Here is an 18,083-nt window from a genome sequence, read left to right as displayed (position 1 = left end):
TTTAATGCTGTGAGGAAAGTTGGAGGCAGGCAGCAACAGAGGGACTCCGGGAGGCGGGGGGAATGGGTATGGCAAGGAAAGGGTGAACCTATATGCCTTTAAAGTGGACTCCACCAGCCACAACAGCCCTGCTCAACTGGCAAAGCACAGGAGCCACCCCAGGCATAAATCCAGGAGCTGATCAAGCTACGTCCACACCTGCTGGGAGATAGAGAAATGCTGAAGGCAGTTGGGGCTAGCTGTCCAAGGGTCACTGCGGTTCTTCAGTGTTCTCTATCTCCGCCTGCTGGTAGGCAGATACAACCCATCAGTTAATGGATTCATCTGCTGCTGATGACAAGGAAGCCTAGTTAAGACTATGTATACATCTACCCAGGGCTTTTTTTTGAGGGGGTAGTTGAGGTACTGAGTACCGGCACCTTTTCTATTGTCTGCTAAATATGACCCATGGTCCCCAAGTTTTAATGAAAGAGCTCAGGCTCTACACACCAATTCTGCCTTTGTCATAAGTTCTGTGACTGGTTGTAGAGGGCCTGGCTATTGTGGAGTGGGTCCCTCAGTGATCACCCCACCCCTGAAGGGTGGCCTGGCATTTGAGTACCGGCACCTTTTTTGCTAGAAAAAAATGCACTGCATCTACCTGAAGTGAACTAAATTCCTAAACCCAGTTCTTATTATCTGTCCCAATCTTGGTCATAACCTGTTATAGCGATGGTTCACATCAGAATTTTCTTGAAGCCCCAATGTAATCACATTACTGTTATTCAGGATTTTGAACATGTACATAAGTATTGCCATACTGGGACAGACCAAAGGTCCATCAAGCCCAGCATCCTGTTTCCAACAGTGGCCAATCCATGTCACAAATACCCGGCAAGATCCCATGCAGGTTACCCCATGCTCCATGCAGGTTACCCCAATCACCTTTTTCTAAGAGTGGAGGAATGTATAATGGCTCAAGCAGCAGGCTGAGAACCAGGAAAGCCTGGTTCAAATCCCACTGTTGGCGTTCCTGCAAGAGGGGCTGGAGAAAGGCCTGTCGCTCAGTTCACTGAAAGTCCAGGTGGCGGCTCTAGCTTGCTTCAGGGGTCGCCTGAAGGGGGCTTCCCTGGCTTCACAGCCAGATGTGGTACGCTTGCTCAAAGGAGTTAATCACCTGCGCCCCCCTCTGCACTCGATAGTGCCTACATGGAATCTCAATCTGGTACTACGGACCTTGCAAAAGCCGCCCTTCGAGCCCTTGCCAAGGGCATCGCTGAAGGACCTTACGCTGAAAGCGGTCTTCATGGTGGCTATCACATCAGCCAGAAGAGTTTCCGAGCTCCAGGCTCTCTCGTGTAGAGAGCCGTTCCTGCGATTCACTGAGGCAGGAGTATCAATTTGCCCAGTGCCCTCCTTCCTGCCCAAGATTGTTTCTCGATTCCATGTGAATCAGCAGCTTTACCTACCCTCCTTTCGTAGGGAGGATTACCCAGAGGAGTACCCTGCGCTCAAATACCTGGATGTTAGACAGGTCATCATCAGATACTTGGAAGTGACCAATGATTTCCGGAAGTCGGATCACCTGTTCGTGCTGTTCGCAGGCCCTCGTAAGGGTCTGCAGGCATCTAAGCCTACAGTGGCACGTTGGGTCAAGGAGACAATCGTGGTAGCTTATGTGGCGGCAGGGAAGATTCCGCCTATTCAGCTGAAATACCACTGTGGTTTTGAACAAGTCACTTAACTCTCCACTATCTTAGATATAGACTGCCTCACCTTTATCCTGCCGGCCATCCCTCTACCTATGTACTTTTGAAGGCACTAATGCATATGTCACCCTTTCTAAGAAAAAAAAAAAAAACTTCCCGTTAATGTTCCTAATACTACCTTTTCCATGTTACGTAGTTAGGTCCTTCAGTCTCATGTCATATTGTTCTGATGCAAACTTCGAATTTAGTTGCCTACCTCTGGACCACCTCTAGCCTTAGATTGTAAGCCCGCTAGGGTCTGTTATCTAATATCAGTGTGAAGAAACTGTTTTAAGCCTGTAAAATGTATTGGATATTTTTTACCGTCTTAAATATGTCTGAAGTGTGTTTCTCCTTTTTGGCCAACAGATGGTGCATGTTTATGCTTAAAGCTGTTACACAAGACTGACTTCTCTTTCTTTTAGTTGGCACACAGATAATAGGAATTGCCTGTATTGATGTAACCAGTTTTCATTTGAAAACTATTACCCAGTAGATGCGGGCTGTTGCTTCAGTTTCAGCCCAGGAGAAGAGAGAGATCTCTTTGTTGAAGCTCTGTGAACAGATATATGCCCTGAGCTCCCCAGGTACTTTCTAGGAAGTAAGCAAACGGTTAGTTAGTTTAATAATTGATCCAATTGAAACACTTGATTTCTGATTTCAGGTTGCTTCTCTTATTATTTGTTATGTTAAAGCACAATGCCTATTATTCGTATATGGCCAAATAGTAAAATAGGCTGTTCGGTACAGCTCTAATCCAGATCCTTGTTAAATTCTGTCTGGTTAGTGTCAAAAATATTTCATTTTAATTTCAAAGGTGTTAGTTTTCTGGATCGCTTTAAAGTTCCCTCTTAGTATTCTGACCATAACATTTTAAAGAAAATTACTGAAGATGTTTAGAAACTAAAAGCCAGCCAGCCAGAAATTCTCTCGAGTCCTTCTTGCCTGTTGATTTTTAGTTCAGCCACTGGACACCCAGGTTACTTCCTGGGACGCTAATCTTTCTAGAGCTCGGGAGTACTTTGCCCTTATCATGAATTTCACTATTAAGCTAGGATCACAATCAAAGGTGGTTTCCTCTATGATTGCACCCATTAAAGAGGCATATTCGTCAAGCTGAAAGGCTCTGGCTAAAATCTAGATCTGAGGATCCCCACAAATGTAAGACTCTTCAGCAACAATATTGTAAAAAGAGATCTCGTATGCAAAAAAAAAAAAAAAAAAAAAAAATAAAAATAAAAAAGTATGTAATAGAGGTAAGACAGGAATTTAAAGGGGCTAATTCTAAATTAAGAGAATTGGTGACGACGACAAGCTGGATGTTCATCTGCATGAATATAGACCACTAAAGCTAATGGTTTGAAACGAGTAGGTGTCAGCACTGTCCTCAGGGGGTACACCAATGGGGCAAGAAAGATTTGCAGACAAGCAAGGAGAACAAATTAAATATTTTATTCTTGACTGTTCTTCGTCAGAAAGTGAAAATTTACTACCTGAAAAAGGAATTAGATTCAAAGATAACAGATTTGAAAACTATTAATACTTTAGAAGTCTTTGAAGGGAGCTATAAAGATATTATAAAGACGACTGACAAATTTAAGAATTATTTAAGATAATGTCACGAAACAAGTGTCCTATGACTCATCATCCGAGAGTTCTAGCTCATATTCTACAGGTTCTTCTCATGTTTTTAAACTAAACTCCAGAAAGATAAAAAGGCAGAAGATGAGCAAATCAACATCCTGTTTCAGATCATCTGTGGCCAGAACCTCAAAACAATCAGACCAAGTAGTAAAACTGTCAACATGGGATTTAACACCAGAAACCTCTTTACTGACCAAAGAACATTTGTATTCTCAAAAAGTCACGGAAAAATTAATTCTTACCTGATAATTTTCTTTCCATTAGTCCCAACATATCAATCCAGAGACTTGTGGGTTGTGTCCATCTACCAGCAGGTGGAGATAGAGAGAACTTCCCAAGGTTTGCTATATGTGGACCTGTGCAGCCAGCTGAACCTCAGTATGAACAATACCAAAGCAGTGGAATGGAAATAATAGAAAACTCTCCTGACATTGTCAGACCAATTGCCCAACATACTTCCACCACTTTTATATTTAATTTATTTTTTAATCAAACGAAGGAACATTCAGAATGGAACACCCCCCCCCCCCCCCAAATTAACCAACCGCAGACAGTAAACCCGGGGGGGGGGGGGTGCACTGGATTGATCTGTTGGGACTAACGGAAAGAAAATTATCAGGTAAGAATTAAATTTTTCCTTCCATGGCGTGCCACAGATCAATCCAGAGACTTGTGGGATGTACCCAAGCAGTCCTCAAGTAGGGCGGGACACCACCACCACCACCAACCCGGCAGAAATCACCAACGAGCCAAACAATGCATCTTGATGAGCTACCACATCCACCCGATGACGACGAGTGAATGTATGGACCGAAGCCCATGTAACTGCCCTGCAGATATCTTCCAGAGAAACCAAATGGGACTCTGCATAGGAGGAAGCTTGAGCTCGTATAGAATGAGCACGAACTTGCAAAGGGGCTTGCTTACCCAATGCCAGTTATGCCGAAGAGATGGCCTCCCGTAACTAACGGGCTATGGTGGCCTTGGATGCCATATGACCCTTCTTACTGCCTCCGAAAAGGATGAAGAGATGATCAGAAAGACGAAATTCATTCGTCACCTCTAAATACCTGAGAAGAACCCGTCTCATGCCGAGGCAGCGAAGAGCCTAGAATTGCTCAGGGTAATAACTTCCCGGCGGACGGCCAGCAAATGCAGGGACTGCCCCAAGTGGAAACGAGAAACCACCTTGGACAAAAACGAAGGAACTGTCCTAATCGATACCCCCTCCTCCATAAAACGCAGGAAGGGGTCTCTGCAAGAAAGAGCCTGCAACTCTGAAATTCTCCAAGCCGAAATAATGGCTACTAGGAAAATTGCCTTCAAGGTAAGATCCTTAACCATAATCCCTGATAAGGGTTTGAAAGGAGGACGATGAAGCGCTTTGAGAACTAGATTAAGGTTTCAGGATGGCAGAACTGGCACGTTAGGAGGGCGCAAATGATTTACGTCCCTCAAGAAACGAACCACATCTGGGTGGGAGGTGATGGACGCCCCCTGAAGCCGGCCTCTGAAACATGCCAGAGCTGCCACCTGCACCTTAAGAGAACTCAATGAAAGTGATTTTTGTACAGCCTCCTGAAGAACCACGAGGATAACCGATAATGAAGCCAAAGCTGCCGACAATCCTGAACTTGCACACCACAAATTCAAGGTACGCCACACCATAGCAAAAGCTATCGAGGTGGATCTTTTCCGAGCCTACAGCATCGTAGCAATAACTGCGTGTGAATACCCTTTTCTTCTCAACCTCGCCGTAAGACCAAGGGGGGGGGGGGGGGGGGGGAAATCCTCCATCGTGACTGGCCCCTGCAGCAGGAAACCATCCTGCGCCGGTAGCAGAAAAAGGACGATCAAACAGAAGCCTGATCACATCTGCGTACCAAGGTTGTCTGGGCCAATCAGGATCACTCAACCTTACACTGAATGCGGTGGCCATTAAGTCCCTCTCTGGCATCCCCCAACGGGCAGTTATCTGATCAAAGGCCAGAGGGGAAGGCGTCCACTCCCCCCGGCTCCAACTGGTGGCGACTGAGAAAGTCCGCTGGCACATTCTGTGAACCCGCTTTATGAGCCGCTGTCAAGAAAGAGATGAGTCTCTGCACAACGGCAGATCAGAGCCGCCTCGCTCGCTAGGAGTGCACTCCTGGTGCCCCCATGACGGTTTATGTAGGAAACCGCCGTCACATTGTCTGAAAGAACTCGAACTGGGCAACTGCGGAGAAGAGACAGAAACTCCCAAAGGGCCAGATAAATTGCCCGTAACTCCAAGCGGCCGATGGACCATGACGCCTCCATTGAAGTCCAAATGCCCTGGGCCGCCTGTTGCAGGCAATGAGCCCCCCAGCCAGTGACACATCCATGATCACTATCTTCTAGTCCGGGGTTGCCAGAGAAATGTCCGACACCAGACTCTTTTGAATGAACCACCAGTGCATGATTGTGTGAAGACGGGACGAACATGGCACGTGAACCTCATAATCCTCTGAAAGTGGAGACCAACGGCTCAGAAGGTGCCACTGGAGGGGGCGCATGTGAGCTCTGGCCCACTTTACCACGTGGAACCTAGAACTTGTACATAGTCCCAAGCCCACGGGTTTGGAGTTCGAAACAGCGTTCAAAACTGAACCCGTAACCGCTGTGCTTGAGCCGAAGGAAGAGAAACTATCCTTGTTCGGGTATCGAAGCACACCCCCAAGTATTCCAGAGTTTGGGAACGCGTTAGGCTGACCTTCGGGAAGTTCACCCAGCCAAGTGACTGAAGCAACCCAACCACTTTGTCGGTTGCCCACTGACTCTCCTCGAAAGAAGACGCCCGCACAAGCCAGTTGTCTAGATAGAGATGGACCTGAATCCCTTCCTTCCTGAGATAGGCCGCCACTACTAATACGACCTTGGAAAAGGTCCAAGGCACTGTGGCTAGGCCAAAGGGCATTGCTTTGAATTGAAAATGACGACCGAGCACTGCAATGTGAAGAAAGCGCCTGTAGGGAGGGAAGATTGGAATGTGTAAATAGGCCTCTCTGAGATCGAGAGAGGTCAAAAACTCCCCTGGCTATACCTCTGCGATCAATCGGAGGGTTTCCATGCAAAAAAGCTGAACCCGTAAGGACCTGTTGACGAACTTGAGATCTAAGACGGGTCACCAAGAACCACCCTTTTTTGGCACCACAAAATAAATGGAGTATCGACCACACCCTCTTTCTGCTGGAGGTACAGGCTGGATGGCACGCAGCCGTTGTTACTTGAGGAGAGTGTGTTGAACGGCCCGCACCTTGGCGGGACATTTGCAAGGAGATTCCAGAAAAGTCTACTATGGGAAGAGCCAATTCTAACTTGCAGCCGTCTCTGATAACCTCCAAGACCCATTCGTCAGATGTTACCCTGGTCCACTCCACCAGGAATAGGGACAGTCTACCCCCAATAACCGGCTGGATATGGACCAGGGCCCCATCATTGGGCGGACCTGGCTGCGGGCTGGTTTCTTTTACTGGAAAGGAAGGTCCGCCTGTCACCTCAAAAGGGCTGAGGCCTCTGAAAAGACCTTGCTCTCTGAAAAGAGGCCCCACGACCTGGACGGTAACGCCGTGTATCCCTAAACTTAGTCTAGGTTCTGCCAGTCGTACAAACTTGGACCTGTTCTCCAGGAGGCGCTGGCCCTTAGAGTCACCGAGGTCCTTCACAATCTGTTCTGTCCCAAACAAAAGCTTTCCCCTAAAAGGAAGCCTTGCTAAACGTGACTTAGAGGCCATGTCTGCAGCCCAATGCTGCAACCACAGCTAGTGATGCGCGGTGACCGCTAGGGAAACCTCCTCCGCCAAACCCCTCAAAAGATCATAAAGAAGACCTGCAAGGAAGGCTACACCGGACTCCAAGGCCGGCAAAACAGCCATGAGATCTTCCGGAGAGGAGGCTTTCTGTACCCACGATAAGCATGCCCGCGCCGCATAGGAGCCACAAACTGAGGCCCGCAGGGAAAGGGCTGCTACTTCAAAGGCCAGCTTCAAGCAAGTCTCCAACTTACGATCCTGAGGGTCCTTGAGTGCAGTGCCAACCTCCACAGGGAGAGTGGTTTTCTTAGTGACCGCTGTGATCAAGGAATCCACCGTAGGGACCTTCAGCAAGTCTAAGTCAGGAGCAGGTAGCGCGTAAAGACGCGACATAGCTCTAAGCAACCTTAAGCTCACTGTCCGGTGTCTCCCACTGCGCTGAAATAAGGATCTTCATGGCCTCACGCACATGAAAGGAACGAGGTGGGCATTTGGTGCCAGACATAATAGAGGGCACCGGACCTGTTCCCCCTGACGATTCAGGGGGGAAATGGTTAAAACCTCAAAAGCCCTAACAATCAGGGAGGGAAGCACTTCCCTGCGAAAAAGGCGGGCAGCCGTCGGATCATCCCCCTCCTCAGAGGGCAGGGTGACCTCATCTGCCAAATCCAAAGATTCTGAGGGAGAGCCCGGACACAAAACCGGGCCATCTGTGTCAGATAGCTCCTCGGGATCCAAAATCTCCACCCGGGGGACGTATTGACAGCAAAGACTGAGAGGCTCCAGCAACCGGTTTGCTGAGGAAGAGACTGGGCTGCCTGAAGAGAAGCTCCTGACTTCTTCAAAAGAATGGCATTGTGTATTAATAAAGCAAAATCCGGGGGGAAAAAGGAACTGCAAGGGACTCCCCTGCTCCCTGTACATCGCTTCCTTCCATCGGAGCCTGTTCCACAGAAGCGTGCTGTGCCTCTTGTCTATCAACCGCCACGTGCGGAGCGGGTCGCGCCTGAGAGGAAAATATGGCGCCTGCCAACAAGCGCTAACTGCCCCGAGGAAACCACCAAAACTATTCCCTGCACTTCCGACTCACCGGACGCCTGAGGGGAACACCCATCACGCTGAACACCCGCTGTGGGCTGACGGTGGCAGGACTCGCACTCCCCCGATGCTGCTCTCCGGCCCCCACACCAGGAGCAGCGCTTAGCTACCTCAGAAGGCACTGACATGCTCCATAAACGCCTGCCAAATAACTGACTCGGCAGAACGTCTAGTCCCTCCGTATGATTAAACAAAAACAGTCTCTTACCTTTTTTTTTTTTTTCTTAAAGTCAGGAAAGAACAGAAACACCCGATCAGGCCAACAGACCCGGGCGACGGAGGAAAGGTAGGGGGAGACCAGGAGGGACCTGGCATTACCAGGTGTACACCACAAGCTGCAAACAGCCACTCAACCCCTGTCTGTGCTTAACTAGGCCCAAAGGACACTAGTAGCCAGATCAAACCAGAGCTGCACAGAGATGTGCCTCCACCTGCTAGAGAGAGAGAATACTGGAGGTTCAGCTGGCTGCACAGGTCCACATATAGCAAACCTCTGAGGTTCTCTATCTCCACCTGCTGGTAGAGGGACACAACCCACAAGTCTCTGGATTGATCTGCAGGATGCCATGGAATTTTCATTTTAGAGTGGTCTTAGAGCAATTCATTCAAAAACTATCTGTACAGAAATATTTTGTTAAACTTGACAAAGACTGGTCTTTTCAGATGTAAATGTTAAATCAAAATGGGTGCCTTTAGAAGATATAGATCCAATTATTTTAAATGTTTTTTTTCTTTTAATGTTTTTTCTCTGAAATTTTCAAATACAATCAAAAAAATTATTGAAATAAAAAGAGACTTCCAAGAAAAATAGGTGAAATATTTAAGTCTACAAAAAATATAAAGGGAATCAAGAAAAGACATTCAGCTAGGAACCACTAGCATCTCAGGAAATAAATAAAAAGCAGATGAGGAGACACTACCGCAGCCATACATGATTAAACTTCATGCGGATCAACACCCATCAAAGTTACTGTTCTCTCCTGAGACAACACACATTCCAAGAGCTGTATAGGTTCAAAGAAAATACAAGTCTTACCAAGATATAAATATGACATTAAGAAGGAAATTTCAAGTGGCATCAAGTGCTTGAATTCTCTGCTTTAGGCCCAAGAATTCTTTCAGGAAAAATATGTATTAAAGAACATAGAAACTGCGAGTGCTTATGTTGCAAATATTAACAAAGAACCATGTTACAGTCTGGCTCTAAGGAGAAAAACACAAGTAAAGTCATTCTAGCTGTTAATAACAAACGAATAGCGATACTGGGTCAGACCAATCTAGCCTAGTATCCTGGTTTTCAACAGTGAACAATCTAGGCCACAAGTACCTGGCAGAAATCCAAATAGTAGCCACATTCCATGCTACCAAACCCAGGGCAAGCAGCGGCTTCCCCATGTCTGTTTCAATAGCAAACAATTTCCTCCAGGAACTTGTCCAAACTTTTTTTTTAATCCACATACGCTAACCACTGTTATCACATCCTCTGGCAAAGAGTCCCCCCCCCCCCCCCCAAAGAAGAAGCTGTCAAAGTCTCTGCTACAAGAACGAGTTGCTTCTCCCATTAAAGTGGAATTCCCTTGATTAGACCCTGTAGATAAGTACTGCACTCTTACAATAGGTGGTATTAGCTCAGTTGTAATATGTAAGATTTCTTGTATTTCTTAAACATATCCAGTGGTGATATAAGGAAATTCAAAATTCTCAAGTTATTCTCTCACTTGATTTTCTTGATGTTCCATCTTACAATTCATAATTTCGTTATCTTTCATGAATGCTAACTCCAGGCCTTTTAGTTCTCCCAATTGTTACTCACATTTCCCATTCTGTTATCTTGTGTACATAGTCTCTGTTCATGCTCTGACACCTTACTAAGGTAACCAGAACTAAACAAACAGTTTTAAGGGAGGTATCCGTAGTCCTAATGGTGTCCCAGAGCATCTGTGACAACCGGTGGCTTTTTCAACTCACTGAGAGAAGCTCATAGAGTTCCAGTGCAGCTCACCTTCACTAGTCCGAGGATCAACTTCTAGATGGCTCTCTGCTCCAGCATGCACTAAGCAAGAACTCAGATGCCCTGAATGTCTTCAGTAGAATCTGGCACAGACTCCTCAGCTTTTGGACTGCTTCTGGGTCTCGAGGGTGCTGTTTGAACTTTGGGGTCCACGAGGTCTGATCACCACCGAGATCAGTGGAAACTTCAATGGGTCTCAACAAAGCAGCAGTCCCATCAGACCCCTTGCCAGCTGCAGATTTTCAAATATCTAGCTCAGACTGCATCAGTCTCAGGATCAAACCCCTTACTCAGAGGGTAAAGAGTGGGAGCTACCTTTGAGCTTCCCTGTTTGGAACAGTTGGTCAGGCAGAATGTAGTGTAAGAGCTCTCTCAATAAGCATTTGCTCTTGACAAAATCTTGATTTCCTTCATAGAGGGGTAGTCTAATTGTTAGTGCAATGGATTGAGTATATGGGCAACTGGATTTCATTTCCACTGCAGCTCATTTATACTAATGAAAGGTGGTATATCAAATCCATAACCCAAGAATTTTTCTATCATACTCCTGATCTGGGAGAGAGAAAAATATGACGACTTCAAAGAGTGCTTAAAGTCATCAGATACTATCATTCCTTGGTCCTGCTCTACTTTCTTGTGCAGAAGTGCTTTACTTACTTGGGAGCCCAAATGCACGACTCTACAGTTTGTTAACATTAAATCTTAGCTACCAAGTTCTAACCATACTTCAAACTTTGCTAGATCCCTCTTCATGTTACCTACGCTTCCAAGGATATCTATACTATTGCAGATTTTGGTACCATCCGCAAAGAAACCACTCTTACCCAACAGCCCTTATACAATATTGCAGAAACAAACCTAGACCAAGGACCAAACCTTGTTAGCACTCCAATAGTGATGTTCTTAATCTCAGAGTGAACTCCATGACTAATGCCTTTCACTCAACTAGTTTCTAACGTAGTCACTCAAGGATACTCAGTTTACTTAAGAAGTCACCAATGCAGGATCATGTCAAAGGCTTTGCCGAAATCTATGTACATTATATCCAATGTTCTTCCCTTGATCCAACCATTTTGTTAGCCAGTTAAAGAAATCAGATTAGTCTAATAAGATAGATATTTTTTCAGCTTCTCTCCTTTTCCCCTATATAGCTGGATTGGAAGACACCATCCTGGTTCTCTCTTTTTTTTTTCCTTTTTCAATCTCATCTTTCACCTCTATATAATTCTACTTGCCCTCTCACCTCAAAGAAAGCTCACACTATGCTTTATAGTAAAATTTTCTCACTGCAACTTAGAGTTTACAAGAAGGTATTTTAGCCATAAATTGAGTAGACATATGCACAGAGCAGTTACACATGGGAAATTTGAGGTCTCAACATTATAGCAAACATCACCCTTGCAAAGCAACTATTTTTAATGTTCAACATTTGGCAGAAAAAACATAGGATAGTACCTTGAGTACCAACAATCTCCATATGAAGATGAGCAAGTCCGCTAGCTGTAGACAAAGATAGTTTTATCATTCCTTCAACAGTAACTGTATATCGGTTTAAATAATCAAACAGGGATCCATGCTCATGATAGTCTGAAACTAGCCACAGCTGAGTCCAAGTGCCATTATCTGAAAATTAAACACAAAACAAGTCACAAGTCGATAGTCAAACTCAATTACACAGTCAGTATCTAGTGCTAACCAAATAAGTTATGTTTCAAAATAACAAATCCTCTCTACATATGTTTTGGTCAAATGCAACAAATAATAATAATAATCATCACTATACAACTAAATTTCATACATCTTTTGGAGGCGTTCTGGGGTGGGACTACAAGTTAACCATATAGCAGTATTAATTACAATTTGACTTACTCAAATTGATTGCAATTTGATTGCTCAAAATTCAAACTAAAATTATACTATAAATTAATCTAACTTTATGAAGTCACCATGGTGCTGAGTACTGGGCTCAAAGAAGTGTATCTGTATATAATGGGATGACAAGGCATATCTAATAAGTGGGTGTGGGGGGGGGGGGAGGCAAAAAAAAAAAGTTTTATTCATGCTTATTTTAATTTTTTCAGATTTTCAGGCATTTCATATTTCTTTCACCTATTCATTTTTTAGGCAAATTCTACACATGCAAGAGCTTAAAAATGTTTTCAATCAATTGTGAGGACATTACTTCATATGTATATGCAAATGCATGCATACGCACAAGTGCACATCCCCTAACAGCTATTTCATAACATGGGGATCAGCACTGGTCTGAGAATTCCTCAGCTTAAAATGCTGAACATATTTAAACAAGGATTTCCTGACACTAATACCTACAAGATGGGAACTGAGGGGAGGGAGGAATTTCTCCAAACTGGTTGGTTCTGTACATGTTATGGTGGTAATGAACCTCAATTCTAAAAAAGGGTATGTGGAACATGATCTCAAGTCTCTCAAAATTTGCTAACACTTACTGTAGTACTAGTATACTATGAGGCATATTTTCAAAGCACTTAGCCTTCCAAAGTTCCATAGGTTTCTATGGAACTTTGGAAGGCTAAGTGCTTTGAAAATATGCCTCTATATGATTTTCCCCTTGTTTATCATTCCAAATATATACATATTTTTTTAGACCTGCAAATCTAGGGTCTCATTTTCACTGGAAAAAAAAAAACCTGATTAATAATTAAGTACCAAGAAGCAAGAGCTGCGAGTAACATGTCAACAGTACAAGGGAAGTGTTTTATTATTAAACAAACAAAAAAACTTACCCCCCTATTTACTAAGCCGCGCTAGTGTCAGCTGCACAGCAATGCTGACAGCTCATTCAAAGTGAATGAGCTGTGTCGGAATTAGCACATGGCAGTCGCTAGCGTGGCTTAGTAAATAGGGAGGAGGTTAGTTTTCACTTCAACTGCCCTTTTCACATATCACACTAGATCAGTGGTTTGCCTCACAGTCAATATCCACATTCATGACACACACAATTTGCAGATGATCGAGGGGGAAAAAAACAAAACAAAAACACCTCACATGTCACAGTTGCTAAAAATGACACAAGGGAATTACAGATACAATGGCAATGACTGTCAGGGTGGAGGAGAGGGGTTGGGCCAGAAGTCTGCAACATTTCCAGTTGGGCCCGGTGATAGAAGTAGAGACTAATTATAGAGATTTCAAGCATAGAAGTTCCTGTTTCTCAGCTCTCCCCAACCTGCCGTAACACATGGTTGTCAAAGAAAGAACAAGTGTGCTGTCAAGTTTGTTTGTTTTTTTTTAATGACGCACAACTGCACTTGATTCTTGTTATTTATCTCAACCTAATGGAAGTTGGAAAGACTACTACAAGAGAGATCTTTCTTTTGGTCTTGGGGGTGGGGGGAAAGCCTCAAAAATTTAATGGAACCAAATGAAAAACTTGGTACTAAGGAAAAGCTGGTGAAAAGACATGCCCCTGATTCGATTAATGGTGTCCAAAGATAAGCATGCATAAACTAATCGGCTCAATTGGCGATAACTAGCAATAGGCCTTAAGTGCTAATTGACACTAATTAGGAACTACACATGTAACTGAACTACATCCCCGTTCTAACAGTAGAGCATAATTTCTATAGCACACATCTGCTAAGGGGACATGGCCATGGGAGGGGAGGGGTGGGTTAGACATAGTTTTATAGACTAATTTAATTTACGCCGACTTAAACTAGTGTTCTATAACAGCAATTCCACATGGAACTGCCATGATAGAATTTGTGCTTAAGAGTCCTGTATTCCAATGCCTGTAATGCTTAACAATTACTTCTGCTCTGTGTTCATGGATGAAAGGCTGGGGGTAGAACTGCAGAAAACAAATGCTAAAGGGGATGGATGTATGGTAAACCAAGACCCGTTCACAGACGACTGTGTTGGAGAGGAGATAGCTAAATTAAAAGTAGACAGAGTGATGGGGCCTGATGGGATACACCTGAGGGTGCTCAAGGAACTCGAAGTTCTGGTGGCTCCGCTGATTGACCTCTTCAATGCTTCCTTAGAGACTGGAGTGGTCCCAGAGGACTGGAGAAGGGCAGATGTGGTTCCCTTGCAAAAGAATGGAAATAAGGAGGTTGGGAATTACAGACCTGTCAGTCTGACCTCAGTGGTGAGTAAACCAATGGAAACGGTACTAAAGCGGAGGACTGAGGTTTCACGAACTGAATGGCATGCAGGACCAGAGAGCGCCATGTCAGATGAATCTGACCGATTTCCTTGACTGGGTGAAAAAAACAGTCAAGACGTGGGAGGGGCGCTAGATGTGGTATACTTAGATTTCATCAAAGCCTTTGACACTGTTCCCCACAGGTGATTGATAAATAAATTGAGTAACCTCGATATGGGTCCTAGAGTAACTGTTGGGTTAAAAATTGGCTGACTGGAAGGAGACCAAGGGTAGTGGTAAAAGGAGTTACTCTGAAGAAAGGGATATTTGAGTGTAAGGTTTGTCTCTTTGCGGATGATACCAAACTCTGCTGGAGGGTGTGAATGACATGGAGGAAGGACCTAGTGAAGTTGGAGGAATGGTCCGATATTTGGCAACTAAGATTTAATGCTAAAAAAATGCAGGGTCATGCACTTGGGTCACAAGAATCTGAAGGAACAGTACAATATAGGGGTTGAAGTGCTTCTGTGTACGATGGAGAGCAGGACTTGGGGGTGATTGTGTCTGATGACCTTAAAGCTTCCAAACAGGTAGAAAAAGTGACTGTCAAAGCCAGAAGGATGCTTGGGTGCATAAAAAAAGGGATGACCAGCAAGGGGGGAAAAAAAAAAAATAAAATAAAAGAGATGATAGTGCCCTTCTATAAGTCTCTGGCGAGGCCCCATTTAGAGTACTGTGTGCAGTTCTGGAGACTGCACCTACAGAAAAATATAAACTGGATGGAGTCAGTCCAGAGGGCGGCTACAAAATTGGTAAGTAGTCTTGAACACAAAAAATTTAGGACAGGCTTATGAACCTCAACATGTAAATGCTGGAAGAGAAGAGGGAGAGAGAAGATACAAGAGACATTTAAATATCTCAAGGGCATTAATGTTTTTCAACTGAAGGAAAACTCTGGAACGAGGGGGCATATAATGAAGTGTTTTTATATTACTAGTCTTTTTACCACCTCCCCAAATTAGTACTTACCAGCCACCCACAATTTAGAGAGATAAAAGACTAGTAAGGCCACGTGTATGAGAAAAGCAATTATTTAATTATTTACCAAGAGAAAGTTACAATTAGAAATGCTAGTTTCTCATGTGGAGAGCAGGGGACACAAACGTGGTCTGCCACTGCCTCTCCAACGTAATGCTCTGGTTCAATTGTTTATATACCTTTGGTGTTAAGCAATGCTTCACATTACTTCAGCACTTATCTTCCTCAGAGATCATTCTGTTCTCACAATCTATTTTCCCCTAAGTTGCTAAATCACATTCTCTTGTTTATTTGTTTATACTAGTTTATTTCCCCGAGGCCTGCTTGTAAGGGTATCATAATAGATCATAAATTCCTGAGTTTACACAGGCTTATGCTCTTTAATAAATTACGAGCTTCTCAATCTCTGATAGATTCCAGAGTTGCACCGGCTTGTCAGCCTCTGCCCTTTTTGACATGTGCTGGGGTGACCTGTGCTCATATTTCTACAGAAGTTAAGAGGAAATAGGTTTAGGAAGAATCTAAGGAAGTACTATTTCATACAAGACACCATAGACTTTCTGAATAAATTAAAACATCAAAAACATCAAGCAGCTACAACCTTGTGCTCTTCTGGTCACAAATGGCATAGTTGCATGTAATAGATTCCTAAATAAAAACAAATAAAATAACCACCCTAGACCACCAATAGTCACCAAAAGCAAATACAAAATTTAAAAAACAAACGCCCAAGACCACCAATATTCACCGGAAGCAATTACAAAATTAATCAAATTCATAACTATTTCCCATTTTAATAACGATATCTGCAAATCATGGGAACCACTATGGACACCAGGATGGTACCACAATATGCTAACCTCTTAATGGCAAAACAGGAAGAGATTTTTTTTAATACATAATCGGACTAAACCCCTAAAATACTACCAGTAGGTTTACTATTTGGACTGAGGGAGAAGAAAGACTCTCAGTTTTACAGTTCTTTCAATACATACCATTCTACAATCAAATTCAAAATTGACTACTCAGAAAAAGTCAACTTTCTAGACACCACAGTTTCCATCAGCAATGGCTATATACAAACATCTACATACAGCAAACCTACAGACAGATGCAGCTACATCCACATAAATCTAGCTTCCACGCTTCACCCAAGAGACAAAAGAAACACCTCAAAATCCCTCTCCCCCTTTGTACACAGAAACACTTCAACCCCTATATCGTACTGTGCCCTTGGATTCCTGTAACCCAAGTGCATGACCCCGCATTTATTATTAATCTTAGTTGCCAATTACCAGACCACTCTTCAAGCTTCACTAGATCGTTCCTCATGCCAACCACACCCTCTGGGGTGTCCATTCTATTACAGAGTTTGGTATCATCCACAAAATCAAACCTTACCAGATAGTCCTTCCGCAATACCACTCACAAAGATGTTAAGAAGAGCCGGCCTGAGGGCCAAACCCTGCGGTACACCACTGATAACATCCTTTTCTTCAGAGCAAGCTCCGTTTACCATTATCCTTTATCTCCTCCCATTTAACCAGTTTTTAACCCAGTCAGTCACTTTAGGTCCTATACCAAGGACACTCAGTTTATCAAATCAGTCTGTCCTCTGTGCGGAACCGTGGTGGGTGGGACAGCACTCAACCATGCATGGTAGAGCATGTCTCATGCTCTACAAAACTCTGAAAAGCTTGTTATAAGCTACAGACCGGGCAATGCGGTGCCGCATTACCCACTTGTGAGAATTAGTGGCCTACTTGTCCTGAGAGAATATATTTCACATATTGGCCTACTGTTTCTAGGGAAATTGCCAGTACAAAGAAGCGGCTGTTTCTGATGTGCCCATGACCCTTAGACAGAGTCAAGCTCTGTGCCCTTCTAAGTTAACACTGCCAGTATCAGAGGTTTACCATGAACAGTGATTAGCTGCTCTGCAAATTCATATTACAGCCACCCAGAAAGCACAGATCCGCCTACAATACCAGAGACCATGGGACAACATATTCTCATGTTCCTTACATTTTAAACAGCAAGAGGTGTCAGCGTAGCATGCTCAAAAAGTCATTTTCAGGCGCTTTATCCGGTCTATTTTTCTCATATTTGCAGGTCAACTTGATGAACCAACTTCGGGATCGATGTAAACAGAGGAAGACCAATCGAACACACCAGGGGCCTGGCCCAACTCCATAGTCCAGGCCTCTTGTACAGAAGTATAAAGCGAAAGCTACATACCTGTAGAAGGTATTTTCCGAGGACAGCAGGCTGATTGTTCTCACTGATGGGTGATGTCCACGGCAGCCCCTCTGAACGGAGATCTTCACTAGCAACAATGTTTGCTAGCCCTCGCGTGCGCATGCACGATGCGCATGCGCAACCGTCTTCCCGCCCAAATGCGAGCGTGTTCGCCAGTCCAGTAAATAGCAAAGACAAGGAAAGACACAACTCCAAAGGGGAGGTGGGCGGGTTTGTGAGAACAATCAGCCTGCTGTCCTCGGAGAATACCTTCTACAGGTATGTAGTTTTCGCTTTCTCCGAAAACAAGCAGGCTAGTTATATCCCTAGCCCCCAGGTCAACATTGGTCAATTGGGCCTTGCAACGGCAAGGATATAACTGAGATTAACTTAAACTTATTCAACTAACAGAGTGCAGCCTGAAACAG

General features: G+C 44.2%; 1 protein-coding gene across 1 annotated transcript in view; it reads right to left on the bottom strand.

Moving 5' to 3' along the window:
* The window catches only part of TGFBR1 (transforming growth factor beta receptor 1), a 235,963-nt gene that overhangs the window by 78,423 nt on the left and 139,457 nt on the right, over positions 1–18,083 (bottom strand). Inside the window, exon 5 of the mRNA XM_030209667.1 lies at positions 11,706–11,873. Within this exon, the coding sequence (XP_030065527.1) occupies positions 11,706–11,873 (168 nt within the window). The remainder of the gene's footprint in view (positions 1–11,705; positions 11,874–18,083) is intronic.

This window comes from Microcaecilia unicolor, chromosome 1 (genome assembly GCF_901765095.1).
Source record: "Microcaecilia unicolor chromosome 1, aMicUni1.1, whole genome shotgun sequence".
In the NCBI taxonomy this organism is placed as follows: domain Eukaryota; kingdom Metazoa; phylum Chordata; class Amphibia; order Gymnophiona; family Siphonopidae; genus Microcaecilia; species Microcaecilia unicolor.
This window is presented reverse-complemented; position numbering and strand designations above follow the sequence as displayed.